The sequence below is a fragment of the Lithobates pipiens genome, unplaced genomic scaffold (assembly GCF_037356315.1).
Source record: "Lithobates pipiens isolate NorthernLeopardFrog02 unplaced genomic scaffold, aLitPip1_a1.2 Scaffold_10, whole genome shotgun sequence".
NCBI classification, from domain to species: domain Eukaryota; kingdom Metazoa; phylum Chordata; class Amphibia; order Anura; family Ranidae; genus Lithobates; species Lithobates pipiens.
In genome coordinates, this window is record NW_027507686.1 from 169,580,265 (window position 1) to 169,603,806 (window position 23,542).

Here is a 23,542-nt window from a genome sequence, read left to right on the forward strand (position 1 = left end):
TAAAATAGAAGACTTAAACTTTCCACTGCTCAACCAATGTTTGCCAACACTGTTAAGTATTGGTTAATCTGTAGCATTGCAGCATCTAGAAGGGTATGGATGTTTTGCAGACACTGCAGTCTAGCTTCCAGGTTTTGCCTCTCGTGACCCTCCATTGCCCTCAGCTCTTCATCTGTTAAACCTGCAAAGCCTGCAGGAGGCATAGGCATAGGTGGAAGTCCTAAGAAACAAACAAAGCGTCAATTCCAGCCACTGCTCAACTCTACGACTGCTCAAATAACAAGATGGGCACAGCAACTTACCAAATGGAGGAAAAATGGGCATTCCCAAAAATGGAGGAGGAAATGGAAATCCTGGCATAGATGCCCCAGCAGATGAGTCAGAGCCACCTGCAGTTGCACCTTCACTAGTTCTGGCAGCAGATGCTGTGAAAAAGGAAGATCAGCTGTGTTAAAGAAATTAATAAACAATGCAGAAAAATGTGTAAGGTGGAAATATGAACTCCACTGAGGATGTCAGAAAATACAGACAGGCCATTTAAAAGGTTATTCTATGGTTGTATTAAAAGGATAAGTCGACCTTTTGGAAAGAAAAGTAAAATGTATATATTGTTGCAAGAAAAACGTGCATTATCGTTTTCCCTAAGGAGCCTGGAAAGTATTGCACCCATGATCAGTGGTGCAATGGCAGCCTCCTGAAGACAAGCCCTGCAGCTTTCAGCCCATACCTGCATACGGGGATGTCTTAACAAGCTGCAGGGCTTGTGAATGAACTATGAGGCTGCTCACCAGCGTCCTCGCAGTCCATTAAGAGCTACCAGCTATCAGCTGCAAAGGCTAAAGGATCAAGTAATTCGCAAGAAACTGAATGAATGATGCAGTTGTGTGGGAGAAAAAAGCCAGCATTTCTCAAAGTTGCAAGCAGAAAACATGTGAGGGTCGGAGCTCGAAAGGACTCTTAGAAAAGGGTTTTTCCAAGATTTTGTTAACAGTGGAGAATTGCTTATATACATTCTTTCATTGCAGAAAAACAACAAACAACAAAAAACACAAAGCCATTAGCTTACCAGTAGAAGTTCCTGCATTGGCTGCTTCTTCAGGGACATTTGCTCCGGGAGCTCCAGGAACTGGTGGAAATGGACCCAGTGGGGGCCAAAGAGGAAACATGCCAGGTGGAAAAGGAGGAAGCATCCCAGGCGGAACTACATGGAAATAGAAATTAGGCCAATTAAAATGAAACACAGCGACTGCTATAGCAATACATTAAATAGTAAAACCTAAAGCAAGAATAGAGAGATTGTCTAGGGGCATGTGGTTTGACTTACAATTGGGCTGTGGAGGAATAATTGGTGTTTGTTGTGCAGGAGCCGCATGTGGCTGCTGGGCAGGATCAGGCTGGTCGGCAGGTGCTGGTGTCTGAGCAGGGAGTGAGGCTCTGAGAACATCCATGCGGCATGTAGGACATGTCTGCTGCCTCTGGAACCAGGAACGCAAGCAGCTAAAGGAAACAGCACAGTTATTTATATTGATAAAGCAGAATTTAAAAAAATAAAATAAAAAAAAACCCACGCAAGCATGCACATTTAGCCTAGTTTTATATACACTTCAGGGAAGTATAAAATATAAATGTACCCTTTACTTGGCTATATTCATTTCAAATGCAGATTTAATTGGTACAACATTTGGATGAGGCATATACAGTACTGTGCAAATCAATTGGGACAAACAGGATATATTACAAGGAGGAGACAATTTGAGGTTTACAAAAAAACAAAAAACACAACTAAATCAGTAATTGATATGGCCTCCCTTCGCTTTAAATTACATTCCCTACCCTCTTAGTCATTGATGCCACAAATTTTACACATGAATCCTTTACTTCATGACCCTAAACCACAGAATACTTTTTATCATTTTAATTTTTGTTCTACAATCCATTTTTCTTATGCGAGTGTTCACAATGGCCCTCAGGTTTGTGATAGGGTTTAATTCTGGTGAAATTCCTGGCCATTCCAATACTTTTCATTTTTGTTGAGAAATAAAGTCCTTAATTAACTTGGAATTATGTCAGGAAGCTAGGTCTTGCTGGAATACCTAGTCTCCACCAGGAAACCGCCTCTTTAAGCATCAGGGTCAGTTTTACCATCAGAACACCTACATAGTTATTACTGTCAATCATGCCTTTAATGGGATGAAGCCTTCTGGTCTATAAGCAGTAAAGTGCCCCCCAAAATATTACTTTAGGTGGTTATTTAGGGGATTCCTGGATGTGGCCAGTTCAGAGAGGTGCTAAATGAAGTATGACCGGTACCCATAAACATAAAACTGGCATTAGTACAAGGCAGCTCAAATCACTCCTCTCTTGTCCAACTGAATGTGGTTAATTCGGTGACTCTATGGACTCTTATAGTTGTCTTTGATATTGACCCAACTCCCCTTTCTTCTATACCATGGATCCCTCCCATGCACTGTTCTAAACCCGATTTTGGCCCATACCCTATCGGTCTGGGATTCCATCATATATTCTGCACACCTGATATTCCCCTTCCTCCCTCTTATTGCTCAACTGCCCTCTATTCCCACCTGGGCTGCAGAATCCTCATAGTTTCCAATGGTAGAAGCATACAGGTCTCGACACAGTTCGCTCTTTGGGCAGAGGAATCTGTTCATACCAATACTTACAGGACTCATGAGATTCTCGAATCGGAATGTTTTCGATATTTACAAATCCGTCACTTTTTAAAGTCCTTATACCAAGCATTATGAATGCCCACTGCTTTCAAGACCAGATGTTGAACCAACCCTAAGACCCAGGGTTTGATCTTTGATATATTCCTCTATATTGAATACTACTGGATCGCAAACCCCTTTGTACTGTGACAAATGGACAATAGACCTTGGTTCTGTTCCACAGCCAGGACACTGGCATAAAATGTGGGAGGCGCTGTTTAAATCTTCTCACTATGTTCTTGAAAATCCCTTCAAAGCCATGTCCCGTTAGTATTTTACCCCAGCCAGGATTGCAAAAATGTCTACAATCGTACCCATCCAACTGCTTCCGAGGTTGCCCAGATTTGGGGCGATATGAAACATATGGTGGACCCTGCCCTAAGACACGGGGCCTATGAATTAGGGTATAATCCATAGGCTCGTACACATCGCTAGATCGGATAGGCTCAGGTAAGGGGGGGGAATAAAAAAAAAAAAAAAAAAAAAAAAAAAAAAAAAAGGGGGGGGGGGGGGGTCTGGGGGGCAGCTGTGGTAAAGAAGGGTTTCAAGGTGAAAAACCCTAAGGCTTTAGAACCAAGTTCAGTGACAGCAGGGGCAAAACACTATGTTACTATAGAGGGTTTAAACCCAATATGAATTGGTTATTTATGAATTTTTACACACATCCTACCTGGTGTGAAATATGTGGTTACATGGTAATCTCTTTGCTCCCGTCACCATCTCCTCTCTGCAGATAATACACACATTATCCATTGCCTGGAGCTCCTCTGGAGTAGCATCAGGATACCTAAATATGACATGCAAGTCAAACAATTCACTTTCCGCTACTACCAAGACTAAATATGTTAATCCTAGTTCCTGTCTACTGAGTTATTACTTACAGTGTGTTCATATTGCGGATTGCCCTTCTTGACATGATGGCATCTGTCACAGCTTTCTTAAACTGCCTGTATAGGTATTAAAAACAAAAAATTTGAAAAAGAACCAGTATACCTAGACTTTATAAGCAGACCAGAAAAAGAAACACCGATCCAAAATTGCATATACATTATGTCCAATACACACAAAGAATAAAACATGCGTTACGGCAATACTTTTCTGTGAGAAATACTCGATTTTCTGGAAAAATTTCAGAATATGAGATATATAGATATATCTATATATCTATATTAAAAAAAAAAAAAAAAAAAAAAAAAAAAGGGAGATAGACAGACACACACACACACACACACACACTAAAAAAAGCATAGATGCAAACTATGCTCTAAAGCTGGTAATGATTGATTATCTTAATCTCCTTTTCAACTGTAACATCTGGCTGAAATTTCAGAGAGTTATCGGATAAAGGATGATTCACCAGTCCCGTGACAACTTCAGCTTGATCTATTGATCTTTTTAAACCTGCTTTTTAGAGCAACAGGATTGAAAAGTAGGATTTTAATAACAGCTTACCTGTAAAATCCTTTTCATGGAGTACATCATGGGACACAGGGCACCATAGTAAATTACTATGTGGGTTATAGACCACCTTCAAGTAATGGACACTGGCACACCCTAAACAGGAAGTTGCCTCCCTATATAACCCCTCCCTTAGGCTGGATTCACACCTATGCAGTTTTAGTGCTTTTTGCAGATTTGCACTACAGAATGTGTTCCATAGGAAACCATGTTAAATGGACTGTAGTGCAAATCTGCCAAATGCAAAAAGCACTAAAACTGCATAGGTGTGAATCCAGCCTTACTGGGAACATGTCAGTTTGTGTAGCAAAGCAATACACATATACCCCAGAAGAAGAGGGGCGGGACCTCTGTGTCCCGTGATATACTCCAAGAATTATCGCACATCACGGGACACAGCACCATAGTAATTACTAAGTGGGACGTCCCATAGCAATGCTATTTGAGGGGAGGTAGACAACCTATAGGGCGCCAACAGACTTTAGGACCTATACTGCTGCCTGCAGCACACTGCACCCAAACGCGATATACTCATGCCCTTTTTTACATCCAATTGATAAAATCAGGTGAATGTATGGACTGCAGACCAAGTTGCAGCCTTGCAGATCTAAGCCATAGAGACTTGTGATGCACTGCCCCAGAAGCACTAACCGCTATAGTATAGTGCACCATGACATGAAAAGGTGAAATTTTACCTTTTAACCATTAGGCCTGAATCATAAACTTGCTGAATCCACTTAGCAATAGTGGATTACAACGCTGCCTGTCCCTTCCTAGGACCCTCTGGCAGCATAATAAAAACCATCAGTTGTTCAGACCTGAGCAGTAGTCTTTAAATAGACCTTGACCGGACTCACTACATCAAAACAATGTAGTCAGTTCTCTACCCTAGAAACTGGTTTTTGAAAAAAAATAAAAAATAAAAAAAATAAAACTGTAGGACAATATCTTGTTTTTAGGTGAAAATCTAAAACTACCTTAATAATTAAAGAGCAGCCAACTCTGGTACCCTTTTGCAGAGAGTATAGAAATCCAAAACACCATTTCCCTTGTCAGAAGGACCAAGGGAGTATGCTGTAACGGTTCAAAGGGCTGTTTCTGCAATACAGACAAAAAAAACTAAGATCAGGTCCCAAGGGTTCAAGGGTGGTCCAAATGGCGGAATAAGCTGTATTACCCCTTGTATAAAAACCCTGGACCAAAGAATGCGAAGCAAGCGGTCTTTAAAATAAGACCGATAAAGCCAAGACCTGCCCCTTAATAGTACTTGTAGGAAAAAACAAGAATTCTACCCATGTTATATTTCCGAGGGTGCCAATATCAGCTCCTGTGTGAGTAGGTCTGGCCATAGTGGAAGGGGCCATCTTTTTTATGATTATTGCATACCAGGACCTTCTGGGCCATGCTGGGGCTACAATAATTACTGGCTCTCTTTCCAGCTTGATCCTGCAAAGAAGCCGTGGCAGCAACTGAATAGGGAAAAAAAGCCCAACTTAGTGAAAACTGACCCCATGGGGTCACCACACATCTGTCTCACATGAAGTGGATCACTTGTTCTTGAAATAAAATTGACCAACTACATGTTAAACCTGGACGCCAGAAAGATCTAAATCCGGGATCCCCCATCTTTGGCATATAGCCAGAAAGATTTTGGGATGAAGGGACCACTTCCCCGGGAACAACTGCTGGCGACTCACTCATGACTCCTGTCAATTCTTTATTCCCAGAATGAAGACTGCCAATAGGCAAGGAACATCCTTTCCTGCCCAAGCTAGAATATGGTCCACCACTCTCTGAGCTGTGTGATCCTTAGTGCCCCCTTGGCGATTAATATAGGCCACAGCTGTGGCATTGTCTTATTGGATCCCGATAGGACAATCCTGTAACATGAATGTTGAGTGCTTCAGAGCCAGACACGCCGCCCAAATCTCTAGGATGTTGATGGGCAAGCCCCCCCCCCCCCCCCGATTCTGAACCACTGTCTTTTCCAGTACTGCTCCCCAACCTGAAAGGCTGGCACCTGTCGTTACCATTTCCCAGGTAACTGGTATGAAGGTTTTTCCCTTGTGCAGATTCCCGGATACCAAGCACCAACTGAGGCTCTGGAACACCTTTGGGGACAGCCGCATTGGCAAATCTAGAACTTGAACTGTTTTGTTCTAAGCAGACAGGATACTTTTTGCAAGTCTCGAATGAAGCCACCATCTTTCCTTCATGCAAAGGTGAATGGAGGAATCTCTTTTCAACCTGACCATCTGCACCAGCTCTCTTATGGCGTTCATCTTTGCCTGAGGCAAGAACACCTTTTTCTGGGCTGTTTCTATGATCAGACCCAAGTACTCCAGCCTTTTCAGCGGTTTTAAAGGAAGACTTCTCTAGTTTGAGAATTCAATCTAGATTTTTCAGGCATTTGATTGTAATGCGCACACTTTGCTCCAAACGAGCCACCGACTGGTCTATTAGCAATAGATCGTCTAGGTATGTCAAGACTGTAATGCCCTTTGTCCTTAACATGGCTAGACGTGGGGCCAGAACTCTTGTACCGGGGGTGCTGTAGCTAGCTTTGGTACCGTAAAAGAGATTTGAATAAAACCCCAAACCTTGTTCATCTGTGGGGATTTGTAGGATCACCCCCTCAAGCCAGTAATTGGTCTAGTGCCCGAAACAGAGATTGCCTTTTCCCTGGATCTTTGGGAACGTTTGACCTCAGAAAAAACGAGACAGTGAAAACTCACAAAATTCTAGTTTGTACCCTAGAGACACAGTGGAGATGACCCATCTGTTCCGAATTTCCTGTTGCCAGACTTCTGAGTATTGCAGAAGTCTTCCCCCCCACTCTGGCGAGGGAAACTTTAGGTAATGTAGCATGACCAAAGCCCTGGGTCCAGCCCTGCAAACAGGCGTTACAGGCAAAACCTCGTGCTTCAGATACGAGGCCTGGGTACCATCCACTTTGGCCTCAGTGGCACTTTGGATGGATCCGGTCTGTGGAGGCTATTTAAATCCAGCATGGATCTCTCCTGGAGCTCCTCAGAGCACATCTACACTCATGACCAACACCTTGGACACTGGTACACCCTAAACAAGAAGTTGCCTCCCTAAATAACCACTCCTCCTACCAGGAGTACCTCAGTTTTTTTGCCAGTGTCTATCACCTAAAGGTTGTCTATAACCCACATAGTAAATTACTATGGTGCTCTGTATTCCATGATGTATGATAAAGAAACAAGATTTCCGCTGATTGGCTGAGATAGAGATTGTGACATCATCTGCCTGTCTCTCCACTTCAACCATCCAGAGAAAACATTGTATTCAATTATAAAAAATACAAAGCTTCCTGTGAATGGCTGACAAGCACTCAGCCCAACTCGATTTTGTTCCAGGGAAACAGTATGAGAATTCCCCTTACTGCTGCCAGAACATAGTACTGTATGTCGTTGATGCTACAGTTTATACAGTGATAACAGCCACTGCATTGATTAGCAAAGGAAACAGACTGTTTGCTCCAAATTAACTATTTAAAATGATAGTATTCTTGGATTTAGGCTTTACTTAATTATGCAATGTGGACATTAAGAGGAAGTAAACCTCCCTGTATTGTTTGTACCTATAGGCAAGCTTATAATAAGGCTTACCTATAGGTACTGTAAATATATCCTAAACTTGCACCGTTTAGGAGATACTTACTAAATATGCCACCGATTATGTTATCAGTGCAGGCGCTCTGAGAGAATAGCCACCTGTGCCGTTACTTCAGAGCCTGTGCAGTGGCCGGTGGCTGCAGCGAGCATGCGCGGGAGTGACATCTTGTTTTTCGGCCACTCACAGCGCCGGAGCCAGCAAACCTGGAAGAAACACCGGAGAAGAGGTCAGCTGACTCAGCAGTGTGCAGGCACCGCTGGAGGGCTTCCTTCTAAGGTAAGTATTTTATAATGAGCTAGTATGCGATGCATACTAGCTTATTATGCCTTTGTCTTACAGGTCTTTTTTTTCCTTTGTTTTTGTTTGCCCAGCGTGGCACTTTTTTTGAGAAAAGGGATTTAAACCATCACGGTGACCATTTTTTTTGCAAAGAAAGCAGAGGCTCCTTTATTAAAGTTGACCTAAATCTTAGTTCGCATAATCTAAAAAGTATCCATTATAAGGCCTATGGTAACTGGACAGCTGTGGGTTGCCTCACAGAAAAAAGGCATAATTTGGGGTGCAGCCTGAAAGTCGCTTTCAGAAGTTTTTTTCTAATATCTTACCTCATTGCAAGATACATTGGGCGAATTGCAAACAAAGGAAACGTGTGGACTTTGACCATGATTGTCATGAAAGCCATGTACAGCAAAACTTTTATAAACCCTGCAATGAAGAAAGAAAAACCATATGATTTTTCTGCAGTTTCACTTGTCATCAATGTTACACTAAGATCAGTTTTTTTCTTATTGGCCATTTGAAGGTTTTTCCAGTTATCAAGTAGTGATTAGCTTGGACTGGGACCTGAACCTGCTTGTGCGAATGCACAAGGAGGCCATCACCTGAACAGGACAGGCCAATCATCTGCAGCACGGGCATCCTGCAGCTTCAGGGTGGGGGATGCCCCAGATGCAGATGGTTGACCCATACAGGTAACAGCTTCTTGCCATTTGTTGAAATAAAGATAGCCGTGGCAGTCCTCGGTCTTACATTTAATGAGGTAAAACAAGCTCTTTCTTTGAGAATACAGCAAGTTATAATCTCTGTTGGCAGCACGCAGTTTTACTTCAGTCAAGCATAACTAAAATGTAAGGAAACTGCTTTGTTCCTCCCTCCTTTTCACTGAAATGGTTAAATAAAGGGCTTGGACCAATTGTACTATCCCCCTGGTTTACTGAAGGAGCAAAAAAGTTGTAGCTGGGACCCCTGGATATCTATGGGGACCTAAAGACTGCCATACATTGTTTGAAATTGTATGGGAAGGCTGGTTGTACACAATTCAATCTACTGTTTGCCTGTGTACAACAAGCGTGTTGGAAAAATGTTCTCTCAACTATCACCACCGGCTATATCCATCTCCTTCCCAGTGTCCTAATACAAAGGTTCAGTGGGAGGGCTTCCCCCTCCCACACACAGTGTGTGGATGGGGGAATCGAGTCATTTTCCTTTAGTTTAGGCTGCTAGCTGAAAAAATAAAATAAATAAATAAATAAATAAATAAATAGGGCTCATGTATGGCCAGCCTAAATCACCTGGTGGATAATCTGGCTCTGAGCACTATGTTCATGGTTTACTACAGAAGCATGAAGGCTGTAGCAGGGTCCCCCCTGGACATCCCCTGGGCCATAAAATCCAGCCTATTGTGCCTTGGGGATAATATGGCTCTGCTCCCTGCTACAAATTCCCCAATCTGTTCCCTTTTTTGTTGTTGCCTCACCTGTTAAAAATCTCCCAGACTGAAAAAAATAAAAATCCAACAAGGAAAGAAGAGCCCTTCAGAACAGCCAGACCCAGTATGCTAACCTAAAAATTCATGTGCCAATATTTCACCATTATTTCCACAGAGACATATCACTTTCTGGTAAAATGACCCTTAACTGACGTCTGTAGTTCATGGTGTGGTTACTGCATATAGTTAAACATAACTATTCTGGTGGAATGGAAAAAACATCTCAAATTATTCTTACTATACAACTCCATGCTAAAGGAGAATCAACTTTATCCATTGGAAAAGCAGAATGGCGCAACGTACCAGTTAGAAGCTCAGTGTATAACATGTAGACAGCTTTGTTATCCCATGGGTTCTCACTCTGCAAGTCCACAGAGTGAAGGACATATTTTATGAATACGGTGAGGATCATGGTCATAAGTATAGCATACTGGTGAATAAAGAAGAGGTAAAAAAGAGAGCATGACAAATAAAATCACTATTTAGGGCAATACCAGTTAAAAAGACTTAGTCTGTATGTACATACTGTATATTACACTCACATGCACATTATTGTAAACCTTTTGTAGAATTTGTGTATAATCCATTGATATACAATTGATTTGCATACAGCATTGTTGATACAAAGCCAAGATATACAGTATATTTTAGGGGCAATCGAGCTCCCAGGAAACAATTTCTGCAGAAAAATGTGATGTACAGACCCAAGTCAAATAATTTTTCAGATTTTGTCATTTAAATAAGGAGGTATTGTTTATCATTTAGAGCTTCCTACTTATGAACATACAAACTAGCCAGATTACCATTTTGACAAAAGTAATCAACTAGGTTTCCAGTTTTCTAGCCAATAGGCATACCTGTTGTAAATGTATTTATTGCCATACAAGCCTCAAGTTGGGAACTCTGTTAGACTAGAGGTAGGAACTGCACTTCACAGAGGCTTTGGTGAGACAGTGTGGCCTCCTATGTTTGCAAAAGTATACAACAAAAAAACCTCAAAACAAAATAGTTTAAGCAGTATAGACATTTTTGTTTTGCTGGCCAGCTGGTAAGATTTACGGGAAAATATTTTTGTATTTTTTTTGTTCTGTGAACTGCCCTGTCCATGTTTGTTCACCTTACTTTAAAATGCTAGTAACACATTGGATCAGAGCGGTTGTCATTTTTGTTTTGCTTGCTGGTTTTGATGCAAATGCACACCAGGAGGTCTTCAGCTACCCTTCAGCTTTGCTGTGCTTCTGGTGTATCCTGCACCATTAAAGGGATTGTAAAGTCAGAATATTTTTAAGCTTAATGCAATCTATGCATTTGGACCCCTTTCACACTGGGGTGGTTTTCAGGCGCTTTAGCGCTGGAAATAGCCTCACTTTAAAAAAGGATGAATGGGCTACCTGCGGGCATACATCAATTTATTCATTGCTATATATGTCCCAAGTTAAGAGCTTTGTTAGACTAAAGTTAGCAATTGCCATTTTTGTTTAAACTGCTTAAACGTGTAACACTCTAAAGAAAAGAAATTTGCATCCTCCATTCTTTATCTCTGTTTATTCTGTCGTTTTGTATTAAAAGGTTTAGCTTTTAATGCCTGGATAACCAAACAGTGATTGCATCATAGGATGCAGTCACTGTTCAGTTGACAATTTCCCACCTGGCTCAGTCAATTTTGCAAATTGACTTTTCTTGAACTGGTTGGTGAAGACAGTCACCCGCTGCTCAAATTTTGTCCGATTCAACAGGAATCATCCGAAATCGGTGCTTGCACTGTCTGCCCTTATGTTGAAAAGTGCTGCATAAACTGTTGGCGCTATATAAATCCTGAATAATAATGTACTGTATGGCCAACTTTATGGCTTAATTGGTAAGCACTTTTGCCTTGCAGCACTAGACACTACCTGCATGGATAATTCAATGCTATACTTAGTGTTATGCATACATGCAATAAAACTCCAATTCATAAAAAATTCATAATAAAATGTCCTATAAATTAATATTCTTGATCGTAGTGCTCCAGTGTTATTATCATATCACTGTGCATCTCAATAATACTTATTGCTTGTGCAAACCACCACCACCCATTTAATCTGCTCACCTCAAGGATGAGTCAGGAAGACTCAAATGAACTCTTTATTTTCCCCAAATGTTTTTTCTCTCTTTCTCTCAGGACTCAGCTGTTCAATTTCTCCCTTTCACGATCTCCACTCCATCCAATGTATCCCTCACAGGTAGGGGTTGATCTCCATTATTCATCTGTTCCTCCACTTCAAGGGACTCATGGATCATGTAATCAAAAACACAGCAAACATAGTGCTCTCTACTATAAAAACCCCTACCTGTGAGGTATACATTGGGTGCAGTGGAGATCGTGAAAGGGAGAAATTGAACAGCCGAGTCCTGAGAGAAAGAAAAGACATTTGGGGCGTGAAAATAAAGAGTTTATTTTAGTCTTCCCGACTCATCCTTGAGGTGAGCAGATTAAATAGCTGGTGGTGGTTTGCATAAACATGGGACATTATGAATAAGAATTTTACTGTAGTATCTCTGCACTGTGTGTGTCTTTTGAGAGATAGAGATGATAGAGATAGAGATGATAGAGATAGAGATGATAGAGATAGAGATAGATATATAGAGATAGCTCTATATATCTATCTCTATATATCTATCTCTATATATCTATCTCTCTATCTAAGTGTAGGGATTTCACTTAAAGTTTATAGGGGCTGCAACTTTGCACTTGATTAATTTAGGACAGCGCTGGTTGTTTCACACATTTGTACTACCTGCATGGAGTTTGCATATTCTCCCTGTGCTTCCTCCAGGTACTCTTATTTTCAAAGATATGTTGGTAGGGAAAGTGCCGGTTCACAGCAGTGGCTTAAAAGTCACTTCAAAAAGTCAAAGTCACGCACTCTGACAGCCGACATCCTGCACGGCTTCACTGCGGCTTGCTTGCGACTTCATTAACAGGAGTCAAACGCAAGTCGGGGTGAGGTCATTCCAAAGTAGTGCAGGGCCCTTTTTCTGAGTCGTACCAATTAGAACAGTTTCATTGCGTTAACGGTGTGAGACTTGTCACGCAACTTTGAAGTCGCCAGTGTGAACCAAGCTTTACTGGCTCCTGTCTAAAATTACCTTAGTATCTGTATGTACTCATGGGAGGTAGGGGCCTTAGATTGCAATCTCCTTGAGGATAGGAACTCGTGTGAATGCACAAAATACTTGCAATAAATAAATAAATGGACCTCGCCTAAAATTAGCCAGTGTTATGCATGGGCATCCAATCTATATGTACCTGACTAACCCTACGTGTACCCTAGTCTGTGTGTGATTATTTACTTACCTCAAAGCCAAAGACTAGCTGAACAGACGCCCCGCGGGTGACCAGACTGTGATAAGCATGAGACACAAAAAGAACATCCAGCACACCCAGCAAAAGCATCAGTGCTGGAAGAGAAAAAGCGTGACAAGCACAGTAAGTACAAATAGTAAAAAAAAGGAAAAACAGTAATGTTAATGATCATGCTAATGTCAAACAAATACATAGAGGGGAAGAGAAACAAGGCTTGTTAATACAATCACACTATTGAATACAGTGGCTGATGCAATACTCATGCAAGGAATATTATGGAAAATAGAACGTAGACACCACAATGCAGACTGGCAGCCTAGGAACAGTTTTGACTTTTAAAAGTTATTTATAGTAAATACAGCTGTATGCAAAGCACAACGGCCAACACGAAAGAAGAAGTGATACTGAACTGCTCTATCAGAGGTTTATGCCATAAGCATTTAGGCTGCATTCACACTTCAGTGATTTGAATCGTGGGCAGATTTGCTTAAAATCTGCCCCATGATTTGAAAGCGCTGATGTGTGAATGACAAATTGCAGGACTCGCATTTGAGATGCCAATAATTTGAATTACGCCTTAAAACGTAGCGTGGGTCTGCTGCGATAAATTGTGCTGCAAATTGCAGCAACATGCATTGCAGGAAGCAGGTCGTCCAAAAAACATTTCAGGAGCCACTTTTGGGCACCAGGTTTCCCACGATGAGTGTTAACGCACAATTCATCGCACAATAATCATTGCGATTTGAGGTGTCATTCAAAATGAATGGCATCTCAAATGAGTGTATCGCGATTTGTCATTCACACATCAGCGCTTTCAAATTGCAGGCAGTTCCGCAGCAAACCTGCCACGATTTAAAACGCTGAGGTGTGAATGCAGCCTTACACAGATCCATAGGAAAAAGGTACCATTAAAAGTTCTGTAAATTTAAGTGATAGCCTGGCGTTATCCTGGACTCTTTTGGCCCCACATCCAATCCCTTTCCAAAGCTTTCCGCCTCAACCTACAAAACTACACCCCTTCCTAACCAATGAAACCACAAAGCTCCCGATTCACTCCCTGGTTATCTTTCGCCTCCACTACTGCAAGTCCCTCCTCATTGGCCAACCTTTAAATAGATTATCCCCTCTTCAGTCCATCATGAATGCTGTTGCCAGACTCATCCACCTTACAAACCGCTCAGCGTCTGCTACCCCTCTCTGCCAATCTCTCCATTGGCTGCCACTCGCCCAAGAAATTAAATTCAAAATACAAACAATAAGTTACAAAGCCATCAACAACTCTGTGCCCCCCCCCCCCCCCCCCACCTCCAGCTACATCACTAGCCTAGTCTCAAAATACCAACCCAATCGTCCTCTTCTAGCTCTCATCACCTCCTCCTATACTCTCCCAAGCCTTTCCCATCCTCTGGAATACCCTACCCCAATCTGTCAGACTATCTCCAAATCTATCTACTTTTAGGCGATCCCTGAAAACTTCTCTATGGAGAAGCATACCCTGCCTCCACCTAACAAATGCACTTTTATTTTCTTCATCAGTTCACCCCCCCACAGTTACTACCCTTGTGTATCACCTGATCCTCCCTCCTAGATTGTAAGCGCTAATGAGCAGGGTCCTCCGATTCCTCCTATATCAAATTGTATTGTAATTGTACCGTCTGCCCTACTTTTGCAAAGCACTTAGCAAACCGTCGGTGCTATACAAATCCTGAATATTATTATTAATAATTGGCTATAGGGGATGATTTACCATAGTTTTATGACGGATCAATCTTTTCTCTGCAGGTAAGGAGGGACGCAATGAAAAGGCTCTGGCAGTCTAGGCATATTACTGCTTATCAGCCTTACAAATAAACAGCAGAATTATTGAGAATAGAGAAACAGTGAGGGAACAAAAAGGCCCTTATTAACCTACTCAGCTTCCCCAGCTACATATATATCCCTTGAGGACCAGAGCAATTTTTACATTTCCACTACTGACTCTTACTGAAGAGATATAGAAAAAAAATGTATATATTATTTTATTAATATATATATATATATATATATATATATATATATATATATATATATATATATATATATATATATATATATATATATAAAATTCTCGATTATATATATATATATATATATATATATATATATTTTTTTTTCCATCAATATTTTCTTGCAAAATAGTATTTTATTTTGCAATAATTTTTTATTCAGGCGAAATGACAAAGATACACGCACAAAAAAAAAAAAAAAAAAAAAAAAGTTTGTTTGCCCAAAGTTCGTTTTAACACAATTAGTGGTCGATTTATGTTTTTACTCTAGACTCACACATCTTCTCAATTTAAAATCAATTAGAACTGACCGGGCTCATTGCTGGCATGTAGACTTACCCCTTAACACACACACATACTGCTCTCCCGAAAATTAGATTCTCGGGGCAATCTCTCCCAAAACCCTTAAAGTTTTGTGAATTTCAGGACTTCTATACTACCCTACATACCCCAGCCCAGGGCCACGTGTCTACCTCTATCGACTTCCTACATACGGTGTCACTACCATCTCTCACAGCTAACTTATGGACCAATCCATTACATGTGAAGAAATACACAATACTATTAAATAGTTGTCTTTACATAAATCACCTGGCCCTGATAGCCTCCTTAGTTTTTGGATAGAGGGAAGAAGGATTAGAACCCCCCTCATCATCACCCTCTCCATTTGTCCCATTTAGCATTATCATAGAAAGTAACAGAAAATCACAGATTTTGGGTTGTCCCCAGAAAAGTAACAGAGATGAATCTTCCAATGAGGATTCTAGTTCTGGTGACCTGGGGGTCCCCAAAGAATTCCCTTAATCTGCAGAGATTTCCTCTCACTTCCTGTTTGGGTATGGGGATGGAAGTGAAGGAATATCTCTGCAATCAGAAAAAAAAAAAAGCTGACAGGGGTTATAACCCTCCCTTGCGCTATCTAAAAAAAGTTTTGTCTATAGTTCTACTTTAGGGTCAGATTCAAAACCCATGGGTGGTCACGTAATTTACGGTTTGTCATATAGCGGCCATTTCACCTGGCGCTGTTTGTTTGTTGGCGGGGTTTCTACCCATTTCGTGGGCAGATGACATGAGGGCTCGAGTGTTTGTGTCACTCTGAGGCTTGCCCTCTGGCAGTTCCATCCGAGGTGGCTCCCGGCCAGATTCCCTGGTCCCGTTTTGCATCCACAGGCAGCCCTTATTGGACCTCCTTGTGGCTCCGTTTGGAAGTTTGGGAGGAGCCCTCTCACATTACTGGTGCTTGTATTCCTCCATTGGTCGCTGCCCAGGGGATGTGGGCAGCCTCTGGGAGACACCATCTATTCAGGGAGATATATGCGGAGGTAGGAGGAAGGATGATTCTGTGGCACCATTTTTATACACCATGAGGCATACTTGACATTTATCTTGATATCTCACTTTGGATTTTGAATCTTTTCCTCAGCCATAAATTCTGATTCCTCCACTTTTTTGATACAACTCTTGCAAGCACAGATCCTAGAATTGTGTGTTTTCCCTGTTACATCTCTGAGGTAAGCTCCTACTTGTGATCCCATGGCATATTCTTGACTGGGGTCCGATTTATTTTGTGTATGCGCTTCTCCCTACGTTTTCTTGATTCTAGTTCAATAGATATTCCGTCTTTTTCTTTATTTTTTAGTTCTCCTCATCTCCCATAGTGGATCTCCCACGGGCTGGTGAGGATTCTCAGGATCAATATACCCTTTTGGGCAATAGCTTGTGTATGCTCTAGGGTCAAATTCTAGAAGACTGGGTACAATATAAATTTAAGGTATTTACATCTATTGGTACTTTACCACAAAATAGCGGTTGTGCTTCCTTCCATTTTTTTTCCCCTCTTCCTTGGATATAGGCTTTATCCATCTATCTATATCTCATAACACGTCTCATTGATGTTTTGAAAGATATTCACCGTCACAAGATTATTATTCTGACATGTATTTTCTGATATTTTAGTGATTGTTCTGTCTGTGGGAGATCCAAGGACCTGAGGAAGTGGCTAAATGCATCGTTCTAAAATATACGATCTCTGCATATTTTATATTCATGTCTTTTTTCTACCTGTTGTGGTTAAATTGGCGTCTAATCAGACTTTGTGCATCCTTCTGTGGTATGGTTTTTAAATATGCAAATAAAGCTGTAATATTTTTTTATAAGTTTCTGTGGTTATAATCATTGGAGGTATATTTAAAGTCCCACTGCATTCACAATAGGTCTTCATATATAGCTATATAAAAATTTGCCACGGTGCTCTGTACCTGAGGAAGTATTAAGGTGCTATTCACAACTTTTGTATTCACATAGTTTTCCAGACTTTACAGGAATCAATACATTCATGGAGGTGTGTCACAGTATTGTCTTGCGGCCTTTCTATATAAGACACACCAGAAGTTTGCGCTGCTCTGCTTGCGCCACAACTCAAACAAACAATGAGTGCTACCGACCCACTAGAGACTGATAAATATCTTCAGAAAATAACAGAAAAATAGTGGACACTATATGGAACTGGCATTAAAGAACTAGCCCATATATAACCATAACAATTGTTAAAACATATTTAATACTAAATCTGTCAAACTGTTTGCCAGCTAAATTTACACAGAAACCACTGTCTGTTAGGCACCTCCAAGGTACCTAGATATATTTCTTAGATTAAGCCTTTTAGGGCATACCTTATGTGCCCAAGCTTGTACACTGGTTGCACAACATCCACCATTAAACTGGAGTCCCCATGTAATAAAGCATCAACTGTGAATTATGTATGGAGCCATATAAAATGCATATTTTCAAGTGTAAAATTTAAAATATCACCTACCAAGAATACGGAAATGAAACAACCAGGAAATGTTTGGACTGCGTTCCATCTGTAATAAAGCAAGAATGCAATAATAAAGCAATTAAAAAACCTGTAGCTACCCTAAAGTCCCATCTGTTTACATGCACTCTGGCAAAGTGTGTTACATAGCATGGAACACTACAAAATGTCCATACTGTCCTATGAAGGTTTGCTCACGCCCCTTTACAAACAAAACATGTTATTTGTTAATTGTTTTATGCACAACAGTGTTACATTTAAAAGTTTAATTTTTATTAAATCAAAAGGGATGTTCCACTTTGAATATAAATCACCCAAAGGGATTTGACCCTTAAGCTGTCCAGTAGAAGTGCAAATCTGCATTTGATTTTTTTTTTTTATTGAGTTTATAAAATGTTTCCACCCCAACATAGTCATATTCTATAATTACATAACAAAAGATATGGACTTTGAAACAGCAGAAACAACAAACTAAGTTTTTTTTATGGGAATGTGGGAGTTGGAATTACTTTCTGTTCCTACACAGAAAAACCTAAACTTTCCAAGCCTACAGCTGGCATCTCCCTTCTTATCCAATGGTGTACCAGGGAATCTTGCAGCAACTCTAGGAAGAACTGTTCCTGACTTAAGTGTAAAAAACAAACATTTAAATCTGTTAGGAGAGATATGCTGCACAAAATGCTACCAAATCTGTCAGTGGCCTGGTATGCAGATCAGAATGTTGGAGTGTAAAAAAAAAAAAAAAAAAGTCAGCATTCCTAATATGCATGATTTTTAGTGACTCTAAATATTGTAGTAAGTGGAGTCAGCATCATGGCCAGACAAGTAGCACTTTAAAAATGAGCAGCAAACAAAAGGCAGCCTCCTTGTTCTTTTTCACAGCAGGTTTCCTTTAAACGTAAAGATCAGTACTCAATTGTCTTCCCCACTCCACTGACATTCTGGGTCATACACAACAAAAGGCAAATGGTGAACATGAAACTCTAATCTCCCAAATCACCATCCAGAATGTAAAAGAAAACCAGGGCCAAGTTCAGCAAGCAGGAGAAGATGTTACCTGGCATCAAAATGCCTTACAGGGTTCACAGAGAGGCTTTCGGATTACAATTAACACACACTCACCACTGTTATTGCAGCTGTAAACTTACTTCAACCCTTTGACTACCATCACATTAACTTTACAATCACTGACCAGCTAAGAGATGAATGGCCACGATACTAAAGTGGAACTGAATGCATTTTACAACAGACTATGAGCAGGCAGACTATTACTGCAGAAGAAACACGCAGTATCTCTTCTGCCTGCTTGCAGTCTTCTGCGTCACGTAAATGGAGTTGTGCATGCACAGCTCAGCTTACATCATCAGCGGGGTCCCTGTGTGCCGGGATGACAGACTTCTGCACAAGCGCAGGAGTTACATCATCCTACACTGGCCAGTGAGATGCCTGAAGACTGGCACCCAGGAAGAAGAGGACAGAGAGGGACCCAGACCATTAGAGAGGAGGCAAGTAAAGTGCCTTTTGCTGCGCTAGAAGTATATATATATTATTTGACATTACAGTTAATGCATGGTAGCCAATGAAGTAGAATTTTCAGAAAGAAGTGAGCAGTGGAGGTCCTTACATTAATCTCATAACTGGTTTCTGAAAAGGCAGAAACTTTGAAGTGTATTGCTGGTATGGAAAAAGCAACCAAGGAAACTCTCACCCACCCTTTATCATGTTACGTAGGTCAGTGGTTCTCAATGGGCCATGTTTTGGGCTCTTATCAATACCACGTCATTGATATTGATATTGATTTAAAGCAGCAGTGCAAAGTAAAGGAAAACCTGAAAACATGGCCCGTTGGGGGTACTTGAGGACTGAGGTTGAGAACCACTGATGTAGGTCAATGCCATACGAGTCCAATAAGTGTTCACTAAACATACAACACTATCACTTGATCACTTTGTGTCATATTTTACAAGGTTTTAAAAAAGGTAAGCACAGAGAGCAAATGAATTTCATGTTACTGGTATGTAATATTAAATTAAAAACTTACAAAATCCACACGATCCTCGGCTAGCCAGTGGAAACATTTGAGGAACAGCAGAAGAGTGAAAAGTGCTACAAAGCGAGGGCTGAAATCATCCCGGAACACTGTGAAAGCCAAACATGTTTCTGTAACAGCGTACCAGGAGCGCTCCAGAAGGTGCTGACACCAGAAGAGCACAGAAAAAAAAAAGGGGAAAAAGAACAAAGATGTATATGTTACTACACAGAGAACGTCAGTGTGGATACATAAAAAACATATGTTAACTGGTTCTCTGCTGGAGAGAATACATGCCATTAACTTAATGTTAATAGATCCATGGTATATATGCATAATATGCAATTTCTAGATACCAGATTGCCAAGTTGACAATCCACTGTGGCTACAAAAAATCCAGAATACAATACATATAATAAAATAAAAGGCTAACATTTACATTAGGTTGTTGTACAAAGGTTTTTATTTTATTTTTATGATTAAAACAAATCTGGAAATGCACGCTCGTTAGCAGGCCAATTCCAAACTAAGGAATACTAGGTTTCCATAGAATACCTTCCCATGGGAGAAATAAGAGAGACTTTTCTAGAGAAGAATAGCAACATCTAGTTTTCTGTACTTTAATCAGAGTACAGATTTGACTTATCTGCAGTTTAAATCTGCAGGGAGGTCCACGTCACAAGACCATCTGTAGAAAATTACCAAATTCTTTCATAAGGTAATTTTAACCATGCAGTTGTCTGGAATTCAGCTTTAAAGCGATATTCGAGTCTTGTTTTTTCTTTTTTTTTTGTTTAAAAATAACAAACACGTTATACTTACCTCCTCTGTGCAGTTGGTTTTGCACAGAGCTGCCCCAGATTCTCCTCTTCTCGGGTGCCTCTTCGCTGCTCCTGGCCCCTCCCTCCTATCGAGTGCCCCTACAGCAAGCAGCTTGCTAAGGGGGCACCCAAGCCAAGCCGCTGCTCCATGTGTCCATTCAGACAGAGCTGCGGCTCAGCCCAAACCCCCCCCTCATTAATTTACTTTGAATGACAGCATCGGAAGCCAATGGCGCACCACTGCTGTCTCAGCCAATTAGGAGGGAGCCCTGGACAGCTGAGCCTCTCATGCAACATTTCTGTATCAAGGTGGGCTGCTGCACCCAGAAGGTTTTTATATCCTAAATGCATAGAACACATGTTAAGATATCAAACCAAAATCCCAAATAATCCTACAAATATACAGCGTGATGCCCAAACTTACCAGTCCTATCAGCCACCCCAATTCTGCTGCATGTTTAAAAGGATTAAAAGGATGTTTAAAGGATAAGATCAGCTTTGGGAACATGTTACATCTGTATTTAGGGTGTAACATGTTCGTAAGCAGCCCCCTCCCCATAGCCATGTCATTTACAGGGATCTGTGAATTAATAAACTACAAGTGCTATCTGCCACTCAGGCAAACCGCTTGTTGTTCTCAATGGATGGTGATCAACGCACTTGTAGTCCACTGACACTTCCTCCAGCTTTCTAACTGAAAGGCTGTATGGAGGTACAGACACAGAACTGGAGGACATGTCTGCAGGAGCCTGACATGGCACCCACAATCTGCTGATCGCAGGTGCAATGCTTTGCAGGCTCCTGTGGGGGGGGGGGAATAAAAAAAATTGCACATTATTTTCCTACAAAAATATGTGTATATAATATTTTTTACCCTTCTAAAAGTGAACTTAGCCTTTAAAAGTTCCAGGCAAGAACAGACCAAACTATTATAGTCAGTACCTGCTCATACTAGACACACACCATTGCCATGATCAGGTCTTGCAATTAACTGCACCGACACAAAGCACTGCATGGTTGGAAGGTAGGCGGAGTGTCTCTTGTTCCTCTATTATCAGACGTATTGGCTTTTAAAGATGCTGCAGTGAGAGTCAGGATAACAGAGGGGAGCAGAGAAGATCACTACTATTAAAAGAGACATTTGGGGATTATGGTTTGAACATTGATTATCCTTAATCTTAGTAAAGCAGCCATACATGGATCAAAATGTGTCCGGTTCTGCAGGGACTGGCTGGATTTTGATCCATGTATGGGCAGGAATGTTGAACAGAAGTCGATCTACTGACTATCTAGAGCTGATCAGTGTACTCTGACACAGGGGTGGATCCAGAGTCTACTCTCAGGAGGGGCACTGCCAGAAAATACCTGTATGCCATTTCATGCAATAGCCAGCAAAGGTACGCGTCGATTGGCCTGCGATCGCAGATGATAAAAACTTTCCGGAGCTGAAGTGGTTAAGATTGAACAAGGGTAGCATTTTTTTTTTTTTTTTTTTACAGAAATCATGGCACACATGTATTTTGCGATTTTACACATTCATTCATTTTTGTTGCCATCCTAATCTGTCATTTACAACCAAGCAGAGTCAAGATCTGCCCCTGTTCTGACAGTGAGGAAGTCTCCTGATTGTCAGGATACAATAGCTCGGTGGGGAGCACTCCCCCATTCACATTGTGTGCGGATGGGGGAATAGAGTCCATTTTTTTTAGTTTATTCCACTGGTTGAACTAAAAAAAATAATTAACCATGTATGGGCTGCACTGGCAATTTCTACAAACCAGTTACAGAGAATAAAAGTTGCCACGATCAAATGTTGGGTAATAACTGAACAATAGAAATCCAGCTTGAAAGGATCATAGCCTGCGCCTTATTCAATATACATACAAAGTGGAGAACATACCAGAAAAGTGGCCAATTTCTCAGCTTACCTCCATCTCAGCAGCTCTCAATTGACCAAAGAAAACCTTCCCCATAAATTTTCCTAACAGGAAGACCAGAACAAATGCTTGTATATAGAGAACCTAAAATAAAGCAGAGATGTTTTTGTTAGATGCACATGTAGCGGATGACCTTTTGGACAAAGTGTCATTCATGTGTAAATTTAGTTTTTGCTTCAGAACAGTAGTGGGGTTCTGAGGGTTAATTATGTAGGTTAAGTTTGACATCAGTTTGGCTGGGCTGTGTTAGAAGTTCTGCTTGGTCATGTGTACAGTGAGGTGCACATGACAAGTCAGAACCAGGCCTGGTTGGACGTTTTGGGTATCAGCCTTCTCTGAAGCAATCAGTGGGAGTGCCGGGCCCCGCTGAGGGGTCTGGGAAGGGGTACTTAAGATGTTGAGGTCACGTGTTCAGGAGGAGTTTGTGAGGCCCGTGTGGTCTGTTCTTGTTTCCAGGACCGGGGTAGCCCCGCGAGGGGTCCCAGTGTGTTCGACATCCCACAACATGCTTCTGTCGGTTACCCCCAATAGACCCGCATGGTCTGGGGTAGGGATCCGTCTGTTCCCGAGTCTCGGAACTGGCTGGACGAGGAGCAGTAACTGAGGGAGGATTCAAGGTGTCCGGGTGTGCTCTCGGCTTGGAGGGGCACCACAGCTCGTGAAGGTGACCGGGGGAGGACTCTTCGGAGGAGGGCCGACAAATGGCATCCCGAGAAGTGCCTGGTTACTGAATTGGGAAGGACATTGACGAATCCACGTTTTTTCCAGTACTATCAAGGAGAGAGAGAACGTTCCAGGTACTGAGGAAAAAGGTTCCTGTTCACTCTCAGTTACAACTTGTCCACGTTCAGAGAAGTTCTGAATCAACATGCTGATTGCCATGATCTCTGCTATAGATCTGTTCGGCCTTTAAGTGCCCAGCTGCAAGTGGCTACTCTCTGGGTGGTATTAG

At 41.4% G+C, this 23,542-nt stretch overlaps 1 protein-coding gene across 2 annotated transcripts in view; it reads right to left on the reverse strand.

Moving 5' to 3' along the window:
- The window catches only part of SYVN1 (synoviolin 1), a 68,851-nt gene that overhangs the window by 14,546 nt on the left and 30,763 nt on the right, over positions 1-23,542 (reverse strand). For both annotated transcript variants that reach the window (XM_077459704.1, XM_077459696.1), the window contains exons 3-14: positions 22,582-22,674; positions 19,845-19,997; positions 17,804-17,852; positions 12,935-13,038; positions 9,901-10,027; positions 8,435-8,534; positions 3,611-3,676; positions 3,400-3,516; positions 1,325-1,497; positions 1,067-1,201; positions 303-425; positions 34-220 (exon numbers count right to left, since the gene is read on the reverse strand). In XM_077459704.1, the coding sequence (XP_077315830.1) occupies positions 34-220; positions 303-425; positions 1,067-1,201; positions 1,325-1,497; positions 3,400-3,516; positions 3,611-3,676; positions 8,435-8,534; positions 9,901-10,027; positions 12,935-13,038; positions 17,804-17,852; positions 19,845-19,997; positions 22,582-22,674 (1,427 nt within the window). The remainder of the gene's footprint in view (positions 1-33; positions 221-302; positions 426-1,066; positions 1,202-1,324; positions 1,498-3,399; positions 3,517-3,610; positions 3,677-8,434; positions 8,535-9,900; positions 10,028-12,934; positions 13,039-17,803; positions 17,853-19,844; positions 19,998-22,581; positions 22,675-23,542) is intronic.